This window comes from Oncorhynchus mykiss, chromosome 2 (genome assembly GCF_057628025.1).
Source record: "Oncorhynchus mykiss isolate SJ-2025 chromosome 2, ASM5762802v1, whole genome shotgun sequence".
NCBI classification, from domain to species: Eukaryota; Metazoa; Chordata; class Actinopteri; order Salmoniformes; family Salmonidae; genus Oncorhynchus; species Oncorhynchus mykiss.
Genome location: NC_143023.1, coordinates 73168553 through 73186106, shown reverse-complemented (window position 1 = coordinate 73186106; position 17554 = coordinate 73168553). Strand labels below are relative to the sequence as shown.

General features: G+C 42.0%; 1 protein-coding gene across 7 annotated transcripts in view; it reads left to right on the top strand.

Annotated features, from left to right (window-relative positions):
- Positions 1–17554, top strand: part of scaper (S-phase cyclin A-associated protein in the ER) — a 116052-nt gene that overhangs the window by 75899 nt on the left and 22599 nt on the right. For all 7 annotated transcript variants that reach the window (XM_090206745.1, XM_021571194.3, XM_021571178.3 and 4 more), the window contains one exon: positions 5899–6014. In XM_090206745.1, coding sequence (XP_090062871.1) covers positions 5899–6014 — 116 coding nt within the window. The remainder of the gene's footprint in view (positions 1–5898; positions 6015–17554) is intronic.

The window sequence follows — 17554 nt, the reverse complement described above, 5'->3', positions numbered from 1 at the left end:
TTATATTGTTTATCAAACAAACAAGCTTTTGTGTTGTTGCTGCCAAAGTATGTCATAAAGTCAGGGAAATCGTTTAATTTGACATTCTTTGTTTCTCCGAAGTACCTACATGTTTCTTACCTAACCAGGACAGGTTTGCTGGAGACTATGAATATGGCCTTTAATATTTGAGTTGATGTTTCCAGGATGGCTGACTTTTTGTAACTTTAACTGGGGTAAAACATTGAAATCCCTCTGTGTTGTAGTTCCTCCATAGGCTGTCTGGTGTCTGATTTTGCCTCAGTACAGGGTTTGTATTAGCCGGTAAAAAAATCTTTATCCCCACCCAATAATGGTTTTTATTCATTGATGGAAATACCAGTCAATGTTTTTCAACTTCAAAGGCAAATATACTTCATAGACTAATAAATCCTCAAACTGCTGGGAAATTAGTGTCTGCTGGGTTTCTATTTTTACTCACGCAAAAGACACGCATAAGGGACTTCAGCTAAGTGCACGCGACTGGGAAAAATTGGTGAAGATTGTGTTGATTATCCCTGTTTCCAGTGTGCCTTCTGAGAGGGGATTTTTTTCCCTCCAAAACATCTTAAAGATGGCCTCACGATTGAGCCATTTTGAGGACAAAGTAAAGAGGCTGATGCGCCGTCGCAAGCTGCTCCAAGGAGTTGGAGAGTTTTGACTTCCCAACAGCAGCGGCTCACTTTGAGCAGGCCACGGTCTACCTCAAACGCAATCAAATTAGAGGAAAGTGTTTGCGAGGCCCAGTCCTAGCAGTTCTGCTGCCACCCTAGGCCAGAGCAACATATGCGCCTGTGTCATGTATAGTATAAAGATTTGGAAGGGATTAGTGGAGTAATGATGTGTATCATGCACAGTTGGTGAATTTCAGTTGAGCTTATTCAGTAGCACTTGGAAACTAAACATCATTGTCAACTATTCACATCGCAGAGTTACAATGTTGCAATAACTAGGCAGACAACTGCCTATAGTAGGAAATAGAGTTCTCAATAATCCACGTATATCACACACAGTCACGACCTCACGATAGTTGAAATTATAATAAACATTTATTATCATCATCCATTAGAAAATGGTGCGATATATGATTTGAGCTTTATAAACAAGTGTTTTTATAAATGTAGGATTCATTTTACAGCATTGTTAAATAAGCTTTCTCTCAATAAACCAGCCTTAACGAATTCATTTATTTACATCTTTTTACATATTTACAATTAGCATATATACAATTTGTTTGTCCAACATCGATTTCTTCATTTTGTGGCTCCCTGGAGCAGGGGTATACAACTCTTGCCCTACAAGGTCCGGAGCCTGTTGGTTTTTTGTTCTACCTGATAATGAATTGCACCTAATCAGTCCCTGATTAGACAGGAACAGGTATAAAAAGTAGTGGAACTGGCTTTGCGGTCCAGAGTTGAGTTTGAGGGGCCTAGAGTGTCCTCTTTCCACTGCTGTGGTGCTGAATCGCAGAGGGAGTGGGGTGGGCCGGCACGGTCATGGCTAGAAGGGATCCAGCTTTTGTCAAATTAACAAATGTATCTAACCCATTTCACTACACCCGCAATAACATCTGCTAAACACATGTATGTGACCAATAAGATTTGATTTTGTTTTGACCCTTTTCTCCTAACCTGTTATGTTAGTTCTCCTAACCTGCTACGACAAGTCAAATCTGAAGTTAATTTAACAAAACTGGTCCCTTCTAGCCATGACCGGCCGGCCCTGGTGTTCGTAGACAGCCATGTTTTGTTATTTATTAAGCCTAATTAAAATGTTTATGCCTAAGCTAATTAAATTAGTGAGGCCTACATTTAATTTGAAAACAGCTGTTTTTTGTAATTTATTAAAAATGTAATGCAAATAGCCTATAGGACAGGTCGTTCGCAAATTATAGTATACAAATATTATATTTTTTACTTTTAACTGTGTAGGCGACTTGTTCTTCTAGGCTAAATGTTTTTCTTTTTTTAAATGACATTCACTAGCCTCATCAGTCTAATGAATCTCAGTCCATTTTATAAAATAAACTCACCCAGTATTGTTTCCCATTTTAAAATAAACTCACCCAGTATTGTCACCCATTTTTAAAATTAACTCACCCAGTATTGTTTCTCATTTAAAATAAACTCATCCAGTATTGTTTCTCATTTAAAATATACTCACCCAGTATTGTTTCTCACATTTAAAATAAACTCACCCAGTATTGTTTCTCATTTAAAATAAACTCACCCAGTATTGTTTCACATTTAAAATAAACTCACCCAGTATTGTTTCACATTTAAAATAAACTCACCCAGTATTGTTTCTCATTCAAAATAAACTCCCCCAGTATTGTTTCTCATTTAAAATAAACTCACCCAGTATTGTTTCACATTTAAAATAAACTCCCCCAGTATTGTTTCTCATTCAAAATAAACTCCCCCAGTATTGTTTCACATTTAAAATAAACTCACCCAGTATTGTTTCCCATTTACAGTCTCCATTTACAGTCTCTCAACCAATCATTCTACTTTAGTGTACCAAACAGCATGCCATTACACCCTTTTAATATACAAACTCTTACTCAGTCTCTAAATGTTTACTCCAGCAGTCTTGTTGTGGTTTATCACTCCTCCCATACATGCAGATGCTGGTTTAGACTACTGAACAAAATTGAGACTTTGTTTACTCCTCACAGGCTTTTTTTGCAAGTGTATATGTTAGTCGGGGTCCAAGATGAAATGCATGTATGGGGGTGTCTGCCCTGCTCACTCCGTCTGTAATATTGTTTGGGGCAACCAGTTTGAGGCCAAAGACTGATTGACAAAGGGGCTGTCCTGTGTCACACCTTTAATGAACTCCCAGCCAGTTGTTCCCCAGCGCCTGGGGCCAGAGGATCGGGGCTTTCCCCTCCATTTCCCCTCCTTTCTTTATGTATCTAATTAAAGTGGCTAGTGGGAGGTGACTACAAAGAGCTGTCCGGCTGGCCCTCCCTACCTCCCTTTCTCCCGCTTCTCTCAGCAGTGCCACAGCCACAGGAATTAACAGCTGCCAGCCTTCTGATTAGCTGGGGTACTAATGGTCAGCAGGAGTAAGAATTGGGTAAGATTCCTTCAGCTCTATAATTCATGATAGACTCGACTGTCTGGCCTGCCCCCTCGCCTTTCCTCATGTCCTCAGTCATGTTGGGAGTTTCACTTTAGAAGAAATGTACCCCTCATCCTATTACACTGTCACCAGATTGTCTAGCAGGGAGTGACAGGACACAGACAGATCACACATTGCTCCATAGTTACATGGAGTGGAGGATTGGTGCTAAGCTAGATGTGGCATGTTGAAAATATGAATCAAATCCAGATGTTGTAACCATGGCTTTGGAACCGGAAGCCTGTTGGCTGTAATCAACATTTGGCAACAATAGATACAATAGTTACTACAGCACACGTCCTATGGAGATCTCACCTTAAGGTTGTTATACAGTTCCCAGTGTGTTTCAAAGTGTTATTTAATGAAAGACAGCTCTATTGTTTCTATGTGTAACTCACAGTAAGTGTGCCTGAAGAACTCCGTACCAGAGGGTTCTGTTTAACATTGCATGTAATTCGGCTGTTATTGCAATTTGCTCTCTTTAGTTGTTTCAATTTAAAAGTTATTCTTCATTGATCGGGAACAAGAAGGCCTATTATTCCTGCTCTGCTCTACTGCCATCCACAGTACTGAGCCAGCAGAGTGTAAAGCTGTACATCATAGATAGAAGGAAGGGAAAGGGGGATACCTACCTAGTCAGTTGCACAACTGAATGCATTCAACCCGAAACGTGAGGAACACCACAGAGGTCCACTCACTGATTTACTATGCTGGTTCCTGCACCAAAAACACCAATATCTGATTGTGTTCTTTTAAGAAATGAATGATTGTGTATCTCCACACGAGCAGATGGGTCATGTCTGGGAAGGATGCCATGGGTATTGCAGATGTAGACCACCTGAAGAAGTTGGCTAAAATGATTGGAGGTTAATCCTCTTTTCTTTTTTTGTCACAGCAGATTGATCTGTCAACAGGCCAAGACCGATGCAGCCAAACTGTCCCAGTCTGGCTTTACCGTCAGACAGCCAGAGCTGGGCAGGTCCTAGTTAACCCCTTTAAAAGACCATTTGATAAGACACCATGAAAGAGCTGCCTTTTCTCATTTAGCCCAGAAACTTTTAGATGGCTGCGTTGATGGGTGAGTTAAGAATGGGTTAAACCCAGCTCAGTGCTAGAGACCATATCGATGGAAACCGCTGGTAACCTACATAAAGGAGGTTGTTCTCTTATAAACAGCACTCAACCACACACATGGGCAGATTGGATCATGGTAGAGATTTCCATAATCCTCACTGCACATCATACATAGGGCCTCTGGTGTTTTTTCAGTGTGTTGGTCCAAATCCCTTAACCCTAGCAGAGTTCAGTGTTTTTTGTCACCGGATCCTGCTGACTTGTGCCTTGGCAGTCTGTGTGAGTGACAGATGAAGAGCTTATATATCGTTTTGCAAAGCGCTTCCTCAATGTGTTCAGGCTTGTTGGCAAACCCTTCATCCGTGGAACTAAAATAGAGTGGAGTGCCTGGATTTGAGGGCTGTCACACTACCTGGGAGACAGTGACCTCATTAGGTATAGGAGGGACCCCCAGTGTACCTCCATGCTTGGTGTGGTGAGGAATGACTGTCCCCCTGGCTGCTCCCTCTGTGAGGAAAGCCTTCCATCAGCACCCACTCCTCCCCTGGAGCCCCTATCCTCCCGGTCGACCCAGGCACTAACATGTCTGATAGCAGCCGCTTGCTCTGGGCTTTGGAGCTGTTGATTTATTGGACTGTGTAGCTGCAGCAGCATCTGACCCAATGCCAAGAGCTCTGACTCTCTTCTCCTCTCCTTGCAACAGGGCAGGGCCCTCTTATTTAGTGCTGTTTGGTCTTAAATCTATGGACTGCTGTATTGACACTATTGTGTTAGACTAAACATGTTTGTTTAATGATTGTTTTAATGATGGTTTCGAGGCGCATTCTACTATACCTTTTAAAACTGCAATATGTAACTATTTGGGCGACCTGACCAAATGCACATAGAAATGTGAGTTATAGATCTTAGACTCGCTGTCAATAAGAATGACAGAAGAGGTTGATATGTTCTCTATTTCTATGCTTCCCATGCTAAACTTTTGCTTTCATTTTTTGTAGACCAGCTTCAAACAGTTTAATACAATATTTTTGTTTCTAGAAAATATATTTCACATCGGTTTAGATGACAATGATTCTCTACACTATACATTGTTTTGTCACACAAACTGAAATTAGGCAACCTATTAGAATATTAGCAACCAGGAAATGGCGGAGTGATTTTTGCATATTGCACCTTTTTTAAATGCAGTGTGCTAGGCTCAGCTGGGTGCACTTCCTCTGTCAGAGTTATAGCTCATTTTATATTGGAATAAATAAAGAGTAAATTCAGAATGTATCCAATACTCTTATCTTGATTGATGATTTTCTTAAGTTTTTGTTTGATTTCTCTGTTCTCTACTTTTGTACAGTCTCCCCTCAGCCTGTGTTTGTGAACACAGACCACCCTGGTGCTGTGTGTGTGTGTGTGTGTGTGTGTGTGTGTGTGTGTGTGTGTGTGTGTGGGTCTGCAGAGTAGCTGTCCTCCATTGAGACTTGCCTGGGCTGTAGTGGGGGTGGAACGCTGGGGTTGTGCACTTTTGAGATTTAACAGGAATGCTTTGGGGATCACTTTGTTTCAGATTTCATTCCCAACTGGGAGGTGAGGAAAAGAGAAGCTGGGTCCACACTGAGAGTAACGTGATACCTTGGTCCGTCCAGCTCCCTGTTACCTGAATGTGGTTCTTGTTCTTTCTCTCTACAGAACAATGCAGATCAAGTGGCGTTCCAGGTGGGCGGGGGACTCTCTGCTCTGGAACAGATTCTGCTGGTCGTCACTGCAGCCTCCACCCCCACCGCAGTCCCACGCATTCCAATCAAGTGAGTACCAGCTTTTACAGTCAAATACAGCTCACCTCCTCTCCAAGCACACTGTCTTTTGATACTCTTTATTCATATTAGAGGGTTTTACACAAACTATGTGGTTGCTGCTTGTGGCTCTGCAGGGGTCATGACCATTTGTCAACTCTCTGTCACCTCTGCTGAGACAGCCATGAGGAAGTGTACATTTCAATTACCCCGTTGTTTTTGGATAGAACGACCTTGTTCCCCATACAATACAACTTCATTAATCCATTGAAATGGAAATGTTGTATTTTTGCTGTGTTCCTTCCCCCCCCTGACACCACACATACACCCTCAATAGGCTAAAAACAGCACAGGGTCATCTGCAAAGCAGCACCCCTAGAGCAAGTTAGTCTCATTTAGTCTTCACAACCAGCATACAATATCCTGGCCTAGTGCTACTCTCATAGCCTCATGAGCCAGCGTTTCACTGTCCGGCGTCCGACCCGACCTCCACTGAAAAACCATGAGCTTTTTCAGCTGCTGTGTACAGCCTCTAAAGACATGGTCCACACTCAGACTGTGTCCTCTCCCTGACCCCAGTGACAGCTCTCCTCTGTTTACAATTGGAGATGTGAGGTAACCTCAGCCCCTCCTTTTATTTCTCTGTTTATAGTGCTCGCATCTCAATAAATATCCTAAATGGATCATGAATAATAATGCACCATTTTAAAAAAAGAATAAAAAAAGAAGGGGATAATATTTTGGTCATCTATTTTGTATTCCTTCTTTTCTGTTGATCTACAGAAAGGCCGTGTGTCTAATCCATCAGACAGACTCTGTCGTGGTTTTGAGTTGTGGGTCTGGAGTTAGCGTGGCCTGCCAGTAGATAACCTCTGAGAGACCGCCATTCTCACCACACTGGGACTCTAATGGACTGGAATGGACTCTCTCCTTCACTTATTAGCATTTACTGTTTCCCAAACCTCCACTAATGGACAAACGTTACTTGTATTTATAATGCTTTTACGTATGGCCATTCGTGTTTATCGATTTATTTAAAACATTTTACTTCCTCAATCACTAATCCTAGAGAATTTGAAGCAGACTTCAGTATTGTGAGGAATTTGATTAACTTAAATGGGGGGAGAGGTTTCTGCTTGTAGGTAGCTTGGAGTCTTTTGCTCACAATTGGACTGTTTTTGCTTGTTGGAGCTGAAGACCATACACACACGGTTGTTACTATGCTTTGAGAGTTCCACTTGACATACAGTGCATTCGGAAAGTATTCAAACCCCTTGACTTTTCCCACATTTTGTTACTTTACAGCCTTATTCTAAATTGGATTAAATAAATTATTTTCCTCGTCAATCTACACACAATACCCTAAAATGACAAAATGAAAACAGGTTGCTAGAAATGTTTTTTTTTTTTTATTTTTTTTTTTTAATATAAATACCTTAGTTACATAAGTGTTCAGACCCTTTGCTATGAGACTCGAAATTGAGCTCAAGTGCATCCTGTTTCTATTGATCATCTTTCAGATGTTTCTACAACTTGATTGGAGACTACCTGTGGTAAATTCAATTGATAGGACATGATTTGGAAAGGCACACACCTTTTTATATATAAGCGTCCCACAGTTGACAAAACCAAGCCATGAGGTCGAAGGAATTGTCCGTAGAGCACCGAGACAGGATTGTGTCGAGGCACAGATCTGGGGAAGGGTACCAAAACATTTCTGACAGAGTCTGAGTTCCTCTTGGGATATGGAAGAACCTTCCAGAAGGACAACCATCTCTGCAGCACTTCACCAATCAGGACTTTATGGTAGAGTGGCCGGACGGAAGCCACTCCTCAGTAAAAGGCACATGACAGCTTCTTGGAGTTTGCCAAAAAGGTCTGATGAAACGAAGATTTAACTCTTTGGCCTGAATGCCAAGCGTCACATCTGGAGGACACCTGGTACCATCCCTATGGTGAAGCATAGTGGTGACCGCATCATGCTGTGGGGATGTTTTTCAGCAGCAGGGACTAGGAGAGTAGTCGGGATCAAGGGAAAGATGAACGTAGCAAAGTACAGAGATCCTTGATGAAAACCTGCACAGGACCTCAGACTGGGGCGAAGGTTCACCTTCCAACAGGACAATGACCCTAAGCACACAGCCAAGACAACGCTGTAGTGGCTTCGGGACAAGTCTCAATGTCCTTGAGTGACCTAACCAGAGCCCGGACTTGAACCCAATCGAACATCTCTGGAGAGACATGAAAATAGCTGTGCAACAACACTCCCCATCCAACCTGACAGCGCTTGAGAAGATCTGCAGAGAAGAATGGGAGAAACTCCCCAGATACAGGTGTGCCAAGCTTAGCGTCATACCCAAGAAGACTCCAGGCTGTAATCACTGCCAAAGGTGCTTCAACAAAGTACTGAGTAAAGGGCCTGAATACTTATGTAAATGTAGTGGGTTTTTTTTGTCATTATTGGTTTTTGTGTGTAGATTGATTGAGGGGGGGACTATATTCATTTAGAATAAGGCTGTAACGTAACAAAATGTGGAAAAAGTCAAGGGGTCTGAGTACTTTCTGAATCCACTGTAACTATGACGAGGTGTGTAAGATCAGAGCAGGGTTTCCGTTAGGAACATGTGGTGACGGACATTTGAGAAATGTACCGGACTCATATGCATTGGGTTCATAAGCTGATTAGGGCGTCCACCCACGGTTCTCAGAATGACAGAAATCACTTTTAGAATATGGTCATTCATATTAACAGAACGTGCAAGTTGAGAATGCAGCGATGGGCGGTCCTTCTTACCGAATTCTGATGTGCACTTTGAACATGTTAGAATAACTGTCCACATTAACTTTTCATCTGTCAACAAGACGAGTAATGAACAGCAAAATCACTAGCCTATGTCAATTTACTATAGTAGAAAAGCTACCTATTCTATTGGTCAGCTTGTCAAGAAAGAAATAGCCTATTCCAAACAGACTCTGGGAAAGTTGTGGGAGGATTGAACCCTAATTCATACAACCAGTGTGCCTAGGCTACGTAAATAATTAAGTTTTAAAAAAGCAATGAGTCTGATGCAACAGATCGGAATGTTTAGCTTCAAACGTTGATAAACTGTTATTTCTTCACATTATAAGCGCTGCAATGCACACAAGGCAGTAGACGACGCACAAATGTTTGTTCGATAATACAATTAGCAGGAAAACACAGTTGCCAAAATGGCACTGCACATGCGAGCGGTTTCATTGTGACAGTGATGAAAGTATCCTTAGAATTGTAGACGAGAGGAGAGCTAAAGGGCTACTTTGAATCATAGTATTAATGTATTAAACGTTCAGATTTCAAACAATTAAGCATATGTTTTCAAAAGCTCATTGCAAAGTGGTGTGTGACGCGCTGTTGAAGCCTGCCTTTTGTTGCCGTTTAATGCCGTGTTCAAAACAACTGGGGTCTCGGAAATCTCTTACTTCTTCTGTGCGTTCAAGACAAAGCAAGCTCCTACTGGGAAAAATAGTTTTGAATGGGCTCTGTATCTGTATGCTGTAGGCCTATGTGTGTGATAAATAAGATACATAATGAATATACAATACACGCGCCAATTTAATTCCACTGAATTATGCAAATACACTATAGATAAGCATGTCAAATGTATTTACATGGACTGATATTTCCATCAATGAATAGGCTAAAAAGTATTATTTCGCAATGGGATTTTTTCTTCTTCTCCCAGACAATTGGCCGGCACCAATTTTATCTATCGGATTTTCAATTTTTTTATTGTCCAAAAGCCGGCTATTACCGGCTAACGCAAACCATGGATCAGAGGTACTTATTTCATCCTCTACAGAACAGCTTGTCCAATCCAGAGCTGAAGTGTGCAATGTCTAGTGATAATGGAATGGCCTCCCAGTTACCTTCTTTCAGTACTCAATTACTTACTACCTTGTCTGAACATGTTGAGAATAACTTCTCCAGAGTTTCTATAAATATGCATAAGACTGAGGACAAGTCCAATACACCAAGAAGGGGCAACTCACTCCTTCGTCATCACAATTAGGAATGTTAGGATGCAACTAAAGAAAAGCTTAAGAAATTAGTCCAGTTCTTGGTGTGTGTGTGTGTGTGTGTGTGTGTGTATATATATATATATATATATATATATATATATATATGAATCAGTAGTATTATACTTTTAACAGTATTTAGTGACTGTATTCATGATGTTGCCAATGGCAAAACATGCGAAGTGTTGCCAGGTCCTGTCTGGACAGCTGAATGGTCTAACCAGCACCTATGGTGTTTGTTGGTATTGATTGGCTCAGGTTGTGATAGGCTGGCTTTCTATAGACCTTCTCTGTCATCTGTGCTGTAGAGTAGAAGGCCTGGGGTTGTTGCTATGAACTAGGGTCTGAACCTGAGATAACCCTACAGAGCATATCAATCCAGCCCCTCAGACACACCCCGCCCACACTCAATGTAGTCCTGTGCCTGGTTAAACATGTATTACTCCACCCACATTCTATAAACACACACATTTACAAAATAGGAAAGGTAAGGGAGTCAAATCAGGTCAAGGGAAGAGAATATTGAGAGCTACAGTGGTGATGAGATGCAACACAAGGACATGGTCTTTTTGTCCACTAATCACTATTTCTCATCAGGATGGCGTAATGGGCGGTGTCTGTGAGACAGACGCTAACCACAGCGCTCGCTACATTATCTGTTTACAGTAATGCTGCCGTATTGATCGCCTCCTCTCAGATAAGCTGAGTGATTTACAAAAAAAGTCAACTGCAGAGTTGGAGATGCTCGGGCAATATTACCCCTCTGGGAGGCCCACTCCACCTCGTTACCATTACATTAATGAGCTAATTCCCCAGTGAGGCTCTGCTAATGTCCCTGTGTAACCCTGTTGCCGCTGGATCCCTGTCTAGACTAGCAGAGCAACAACTCTCATTAACATGAATATAGCAGTTTGTCGAATATGTCAAAGATGTTAACGTGGAAAGTCATGCATAAACCATATTTACTTGCATGTGAAGATTAACCTTAATTGGTCTGCACCTGGAGAGTAATTTTGTAGTTTTGAAAATCGTTCAATCATCTAAATAATAAATAAATAAACTCTTCCTAATAAAGTTGTGTATTTCAATCTTAACTTGAGGGACTATTGTTAAAAATCCTTCAATGAATGTATATTTTTTATTGGAGCAGTGCAAGTGTGTGCTCTGTGGGATTCTGAGTGGAGAGTGTTGTGTTCCCTAGGGGAGGAGGGGGAGAGCTGTCTAAAACAAGCTGTAAATGATCCCAGATCCTCACCAGGCAGCACCTCTGCTCTGCTCTCTCTGCCTCTGGAGACTCTTATCTTCAGTGTCACTATTAGTATATGGTGAGAAAATGTTTTGCCCCAGGCTGAGGTGTGGATTAGGTGGGGGGTAAACTGAGGTGTCGTTCTGACTGCGTTTTTTAAAACTTTATCAGCACATCCTTCCTCGCTTTGGGGAAATCACTGTGTGAATTGATTAGCAAAAGCAAAGTTTCCATATCACTACTTTAACAAATCCAACACTTCTCAGATGTGTTAAGGCAAGATGGATGCTTTCTTCAAGTATTCCAACCTTGTGTCAACTACTGTGTGTTTATGGGATATGTCCCTTTGTCTCCCAGAAGGGGTCACTGGGGAGTAGAGAGGGGGAGAGAGATGGGACTAGTGTCCCAGTGATATCTGGGCTCAGCACCAGAGCCTGTCAGCATATGGGCCCGTCTCTGGTGCTGCTGGAGTATAACTCAGAGAGAAGACAAGCCAGCGTTAGACCAGACATACTGGCCCATCTGAAGGGCTGAAGAGCCAGTCGTATAACTTTGAGTTGAATTTTAGAGAATTGTTTATTCCTTTAGAGTAGGGAGAAGAGACCATTCAATATGACTCTGGTTGTGGTATCCATTTTATCTAAGTGATAAGTGGAACAGGGGCCCCTGTCCTACCTTGCTGAAAATGGAACGAGCTGCTTTCTAGTTTTAGAGAGACGTCTTAACAGTGCAGTGGCACTGCTGTGCTAGGACACTGCATGTTAAAACACTATTGTAGTTGACCACCTCTGTCACATTACTGAGTGTGTCCAGTGAAATCAAAGCTGCTACCTGTGGTTTCCTTTCAGGATGTCATTATAGGGTACGAGTGAGTGAGTGTGTGCTTGCATGTGTGTGTGATGCGTGACGGCTCATCAGATTTCTCCCAGTATATACCCAGCCGGTGTGGCATGACAGGCAGAATGGACATCTTGGAAGCACTCAGGGTATCAGATAGATCAACAGGAGAATCAAATGAAATGCCATTTAGATAGCAGTGAATGAAGGGATTGTTTGACGGTACCAGGAAATGGATTTGCTCTTCACCTTGTGTTTTGGCTTACACCGTGCCCAAACCAGACGTGCGCAAATTGATTTTGTCGCCCCACACCAAACGCGATCACGACACGCAGGTTGAAATATCAAAACAAACTCTGAACCAATTATATTAATTTGGGGATAGGTCGAAAAGCACTAAACATTTATGGCAATTTAGCTAGTTAGCTTGCAGTTGATAGCTAATTTGTCCTATTTAGCTATCTTGCTGTTGCTAGCTAATTTGTCCTGGGATATAAAGTTAAGTTATTTTACCTGAAATGCACAAGATCCTCAACTCCAACAATTAATCCACACACAAAATGTTAAACCAAATCTTTTTTAGTCATCTCTCCTCCTTCCAGTATTTTTCTTCTTTGGACTTTATATGGCGATTGGCAGCCAACTTTCCTAATAAGGTGTATTACCACGAACGACCGACCTCGGTTCATCTTTCAATCCCCCACGTGGGTATAACCAATGACGAGATGGCACTTGGGTATCTGCTCCTATAAACCAATGAGGAGATGGAAGAGGCAGGACTTGCACTGCGTTCAGCGTCACAAATGGAACGGACTTCTATTTTAGCGCTTGGCAACGCAGACGTTCGTTGGCGCGCGTGAGCAATGTGGGTGCAGTAATTGAATAACATGTATATGTAAATTCATTTTGCAACATGAGCGGTGTGGACAGCATGTTAGGATTTTTTTTCTTTTTTTTTCTGAACACAAATTTTCTTTGTTGAAAAGCAGGGATTCAACCTGATCTGGAAGTTGATCAGATTTCTGCAGCATTTCCATGGTCAGGCCTTACTGGGCACATAGGAAAAGCACAGGGACATTGGGAAACGTGAGCTTGAGGTTTAGGTGGAACGATCTCCTGCTTGATAACCCAGTGACAAAAAGCATAAAGAGTCTTTTACATGGTTGATGTCCTGTTGTCTTTGCAAGATAGGAAGTGCTAGACTTCGGAAAATTGGAAACATCTATCTGTAAGGGGAGTCTAGTTGGTATTGTCCCAGTACCCTAAACTATTATGCTGTTTCTGTTGTTTATGTCACTAAGAAAATACTGTTAAATACTCTTGAGCCCTAAGTGTCTCCTGGGGTATTTGGGCAGTACAATACTATGTGGGGGTGGGGAGGATCCTGACCTTCGCTCTAATTTTCCCTTCCCAGCCATCTGTCTATCAGCCCCTGGGATACTCTATGGATTCTGGAATGGTTTAAACTTAAGAGTTTTAATTCAGCCACAGAGGTCAGTGACACTCCCAATCCCCCAGCCCCCCTGTTATGTCCGAGCCGGTCGGCCACCCAGGGTGATCCCCACAGGGCTGCATGGTGTAGGGCTGTCCCAGGTCAAGGTGTTCTCCTGTCAGTGTGTCTCTAGTCTATCTAGCACTCTACACTTGTACATGTGTGAAATAGGACAAATATAAGCACCCACCAAATAATTCTGATTATTATTATTACAGTAACTCCTAGCCTGAGATCGCTGTGTGTCTATGGCCTCATCAGGCCAGTAAGGTGATCAGCTCTGCTGTGGGTGACTGGGGTTAAGCAGTTTACAGTAGGTGAGGAGATTACATTGCTAATTATCTCCATCTCTCTAGGCTTCTTCCTCTTCTCTCTCGGGCTCTCTCTCTACCTCGTTCTCTATACAACCTGTCAGTATGGGCCAGCAGTGGAACCTAATCCCGCGTCTACAAGATAAGGCTTCATTATTCTCAGATTAACAAAGTGCCCGTTGTGTTTCCTGCTGGGTGAAGTCTGGCAGGTGGAGCAGGCACCAAATGATGGGGTCCAGCTGTGGGCGTGGCACACGGTCAAATGGGCAGCCCAGAGCTATGTAGGTGGAGGAATGCTGCCTGTTAGGATGGATTGGCACTCGTGGGTCAACCAACACTACCTACATACTGCACGGTAACACGAGGCGGGCTAGCGTGGCACTTTACTAAATTGCTCCTCAAAATCATTGAGCCTGTCGTCGAGTGGGCACAGCAACAGAGATTCCAGGAGAATGGATGATATCAGGTGTCATGCTAATCATACCGATTTAGGTGGGAGGGAGCAAAAGACAGATCACTGAGATTGCTCATTGTATGAGCTGCTGTAAGGACATTATTCAAACGTGCCTTTGACATTCTCACCATTTGTTTAAAGCGGGCTTAAGACATGCCTGATTATCTGTGTTACAAAGCAATTGCATGCTCATTACATGAGCAGTTGACTGAGACGATTGTGAGAAGTCGGTAGGATGTTCATAACTTCAGATCTGACTGTTTGGTTGAGTGTGTGTGGTGATTCGAATTAGAATGGAATGGATTCCTATCCTAAAATCATCATTATAAACTGGGTGGTTCGAGCCCTGAATGCTAATTGGCTGACAGCCGTGGTATAACAGCCGTGGTATATTTCATACCCGTATACCACGGGTATGACAAAGCATTTTAATTTACTGCTCTAATTACGTTGGTAACCAGTCGATTAATAGCAATAAGGCATTGCTTCGTGCCTAACAGCACTTAGCCATGGTATATTGGCCATATACCACATCTCCTTGGGCCTTATTGCTTAAATATACACGGAACAAAAATATAAACGCAATATTTAACGTGTTGGTCCTATGTTTCATGAGCAAGGTACTAAGGAGTATTTCTGTCTGTAGTAAAGCTGTAGGAACAACTCATTCTGATTAGCTGGACCTGTTTCCCCAGTGGCCCAGTCATGTGAAATCCATAGATTAGGGCCTAATGAGTTCATTTAAATTGACTGATTTCCTTATTTGAACTATAACTCAGTAAAATCTTTGAAATTGTTGCATGTTGCATTTATATTTTTATTCAGTATAATATAATTCATAATATATTATCTTCTAACAAATGAAATGCATGTTCTACATAAGATTGAAAATTGTCTGCATATATTTGATATGTTGACATTTACAGCTAAATGTGCCTTTAGATCCATCTCTGTCCTATGGGTTTGTGAAGAGAATGGAAGCAGTCGACAGCTGTTTTTCTCTCTAATAAGATTAAAGAAATGAGGGATGTGCCCTTTAATCTGCTGGATAAGAGTGGCAGCCACCTGGGGACTGGCCTGTCTCCCCGCCCCCCCCAGCTCCCAACATGGATAATGACATTCTGGGTAGGGCAGCCTCCACTTACGCATGGAGTAAAACCAGGGTGCTATGGTTGACAGGTTATTATAGAAACATTGTGAAGATGGTGTTTGCCTAATCCATTTCGGGCTTTGCTTTTGTAGCCTATTATTTACAAGTTATTTAATAAATTACTGACCTTCCCTTTTTTGTCATCATTCATCTTCCATTTAGTAGTCTGTGTTTTAGGACTGCTCTCTTGCTCCCTCTCCTCATAATTTCTATGTCTTATAGATTTCCGAGGCCTTTTCATGTAGGACGATGTCAGTGTTGTAATAGGATCAGCCTACCCTGTCATTTTACCTTCCCTATGGTTTGACACCCTGTCTTGTTTAATTCGATAAGGACACCTTGCATTCCATCACAGTAACTGAAAGAATCTTAACCTGAAATGGCTTTTCTCCCTTCTGAGTCAGGCATGGGAGTGATAATAGCCTGGTTTCATCTCTGTACATACAGAATGAACACATTAAAAGCAGCACAGCATCAGACTGAGAGGAAAGCTACTATTTCATTCCATTGGTTTGCAGTGTTTCCAATGGTGGATTTCTGTCACTGAAAAACTGACTTATGGCTGAATTACTAAATTATGGAGAGAAAAAAATAATAATTTGAGGCAGCTCCGGTTCTGGTCGGCTGCCCAGAGAGCACAGTTTGGTGGGGTTCTCACGTTACTTCACTTTAGCCCAATAGAGGCTGTGTTATCATTCCACTCAACCATGATGGCTGCCTTCTTCCACCCACTCCATTCCAAGACTATTAATGGACAATAGAATTAATGTGGCATTTGTGTTTTTGTGCATTCCTGGAAAACAGATCTTATTGAGGAGGCGTTTGGCAGAAACAGGGATCAACACACCAAATCATGTTGTTTTGGTTTGCATTTTCTCAGGAATTTGTATTTAAAATGGTGACGGAAAAGATCCCAACATTTTATTTGGCTAGAATGCCCATACACATACAGCATATGATACTCATATAGTAAGGTGTTTAAAAGTTTTAAGCAAGCAAACCCCAGAGTTCTTAACCAGACATTGATGGGACTATTTGGATACTTTCCCATTACTCACAATGTAATACTTCTCACATTATCACCAAATTCTATGTCTGACAGCTTTACACTACAATGTCAATAATGATATAGAACAAATTACAGATATCCCCACTAGCATATGAAACAAGATGAGTAATTTTGGTAATGAGGAAGTTATTGACAGACCAATCAACCTAGGCCTACATCAGTCTCTGCTATATTCTATCTAAATACCAACTAGGTTGGAGTGGAAATGCGTTGCAGATGTGAATGTTGCGGGAGATATCAAAATGTTTACCAGTTGAAATAAACATGGCCTACTCTAGAATAGGAAAGCCAGATTCCATTCTTCCTCAGAGCAGATAGGACACGCCACTTTTCTATTGGCTAAAATATACAGATGTCAGAAAATATTAAGTGATTAAACAAGGGGGCGCAGCAGTCAGAGCAGAATTATTCATCAGTTATCTGTGGCATGAATCTTCTCATAGGGTTTGTTTAAAGCAGGCATAATACAGAGGCCTGCCTTTAGGCTCTGAGCTGAGGAGCTGCTGAGAGGAATGGCCTTATCGCTACAGAGGAAGCGCTGCAGGATCAGACTCCAGATTGGACTGAATGTGATTTGCACCGAGCTCCACTGGTTCTGCAGATCTCTTATTACTGTCCCTAGCTCTGGATAACCAGTTGACTAGTAGTGAGGGGGTAGAGTTATAAGTGTTGGTCCCATTTGGACCAACGCATTTGGACCAACGCGAAGTGTTGGTCCCATTTTTCATGAGCTGAAATAAAAGTTCCCAGAAATGTTCCATACACACAAAGTTTATTTCTCTCAAATGTTGTGCTCACATTTGTTTACATCCCTGTTAGTGAGCATTTCTCATTTTTTCCAAGATGATCCATCCACCTGACAGGTGTGGCATATCAAGAAGCTGATTTAACAGCATGATCAGTACCTTGTGCTGGGGACAAATAAGGTCACTCTAAA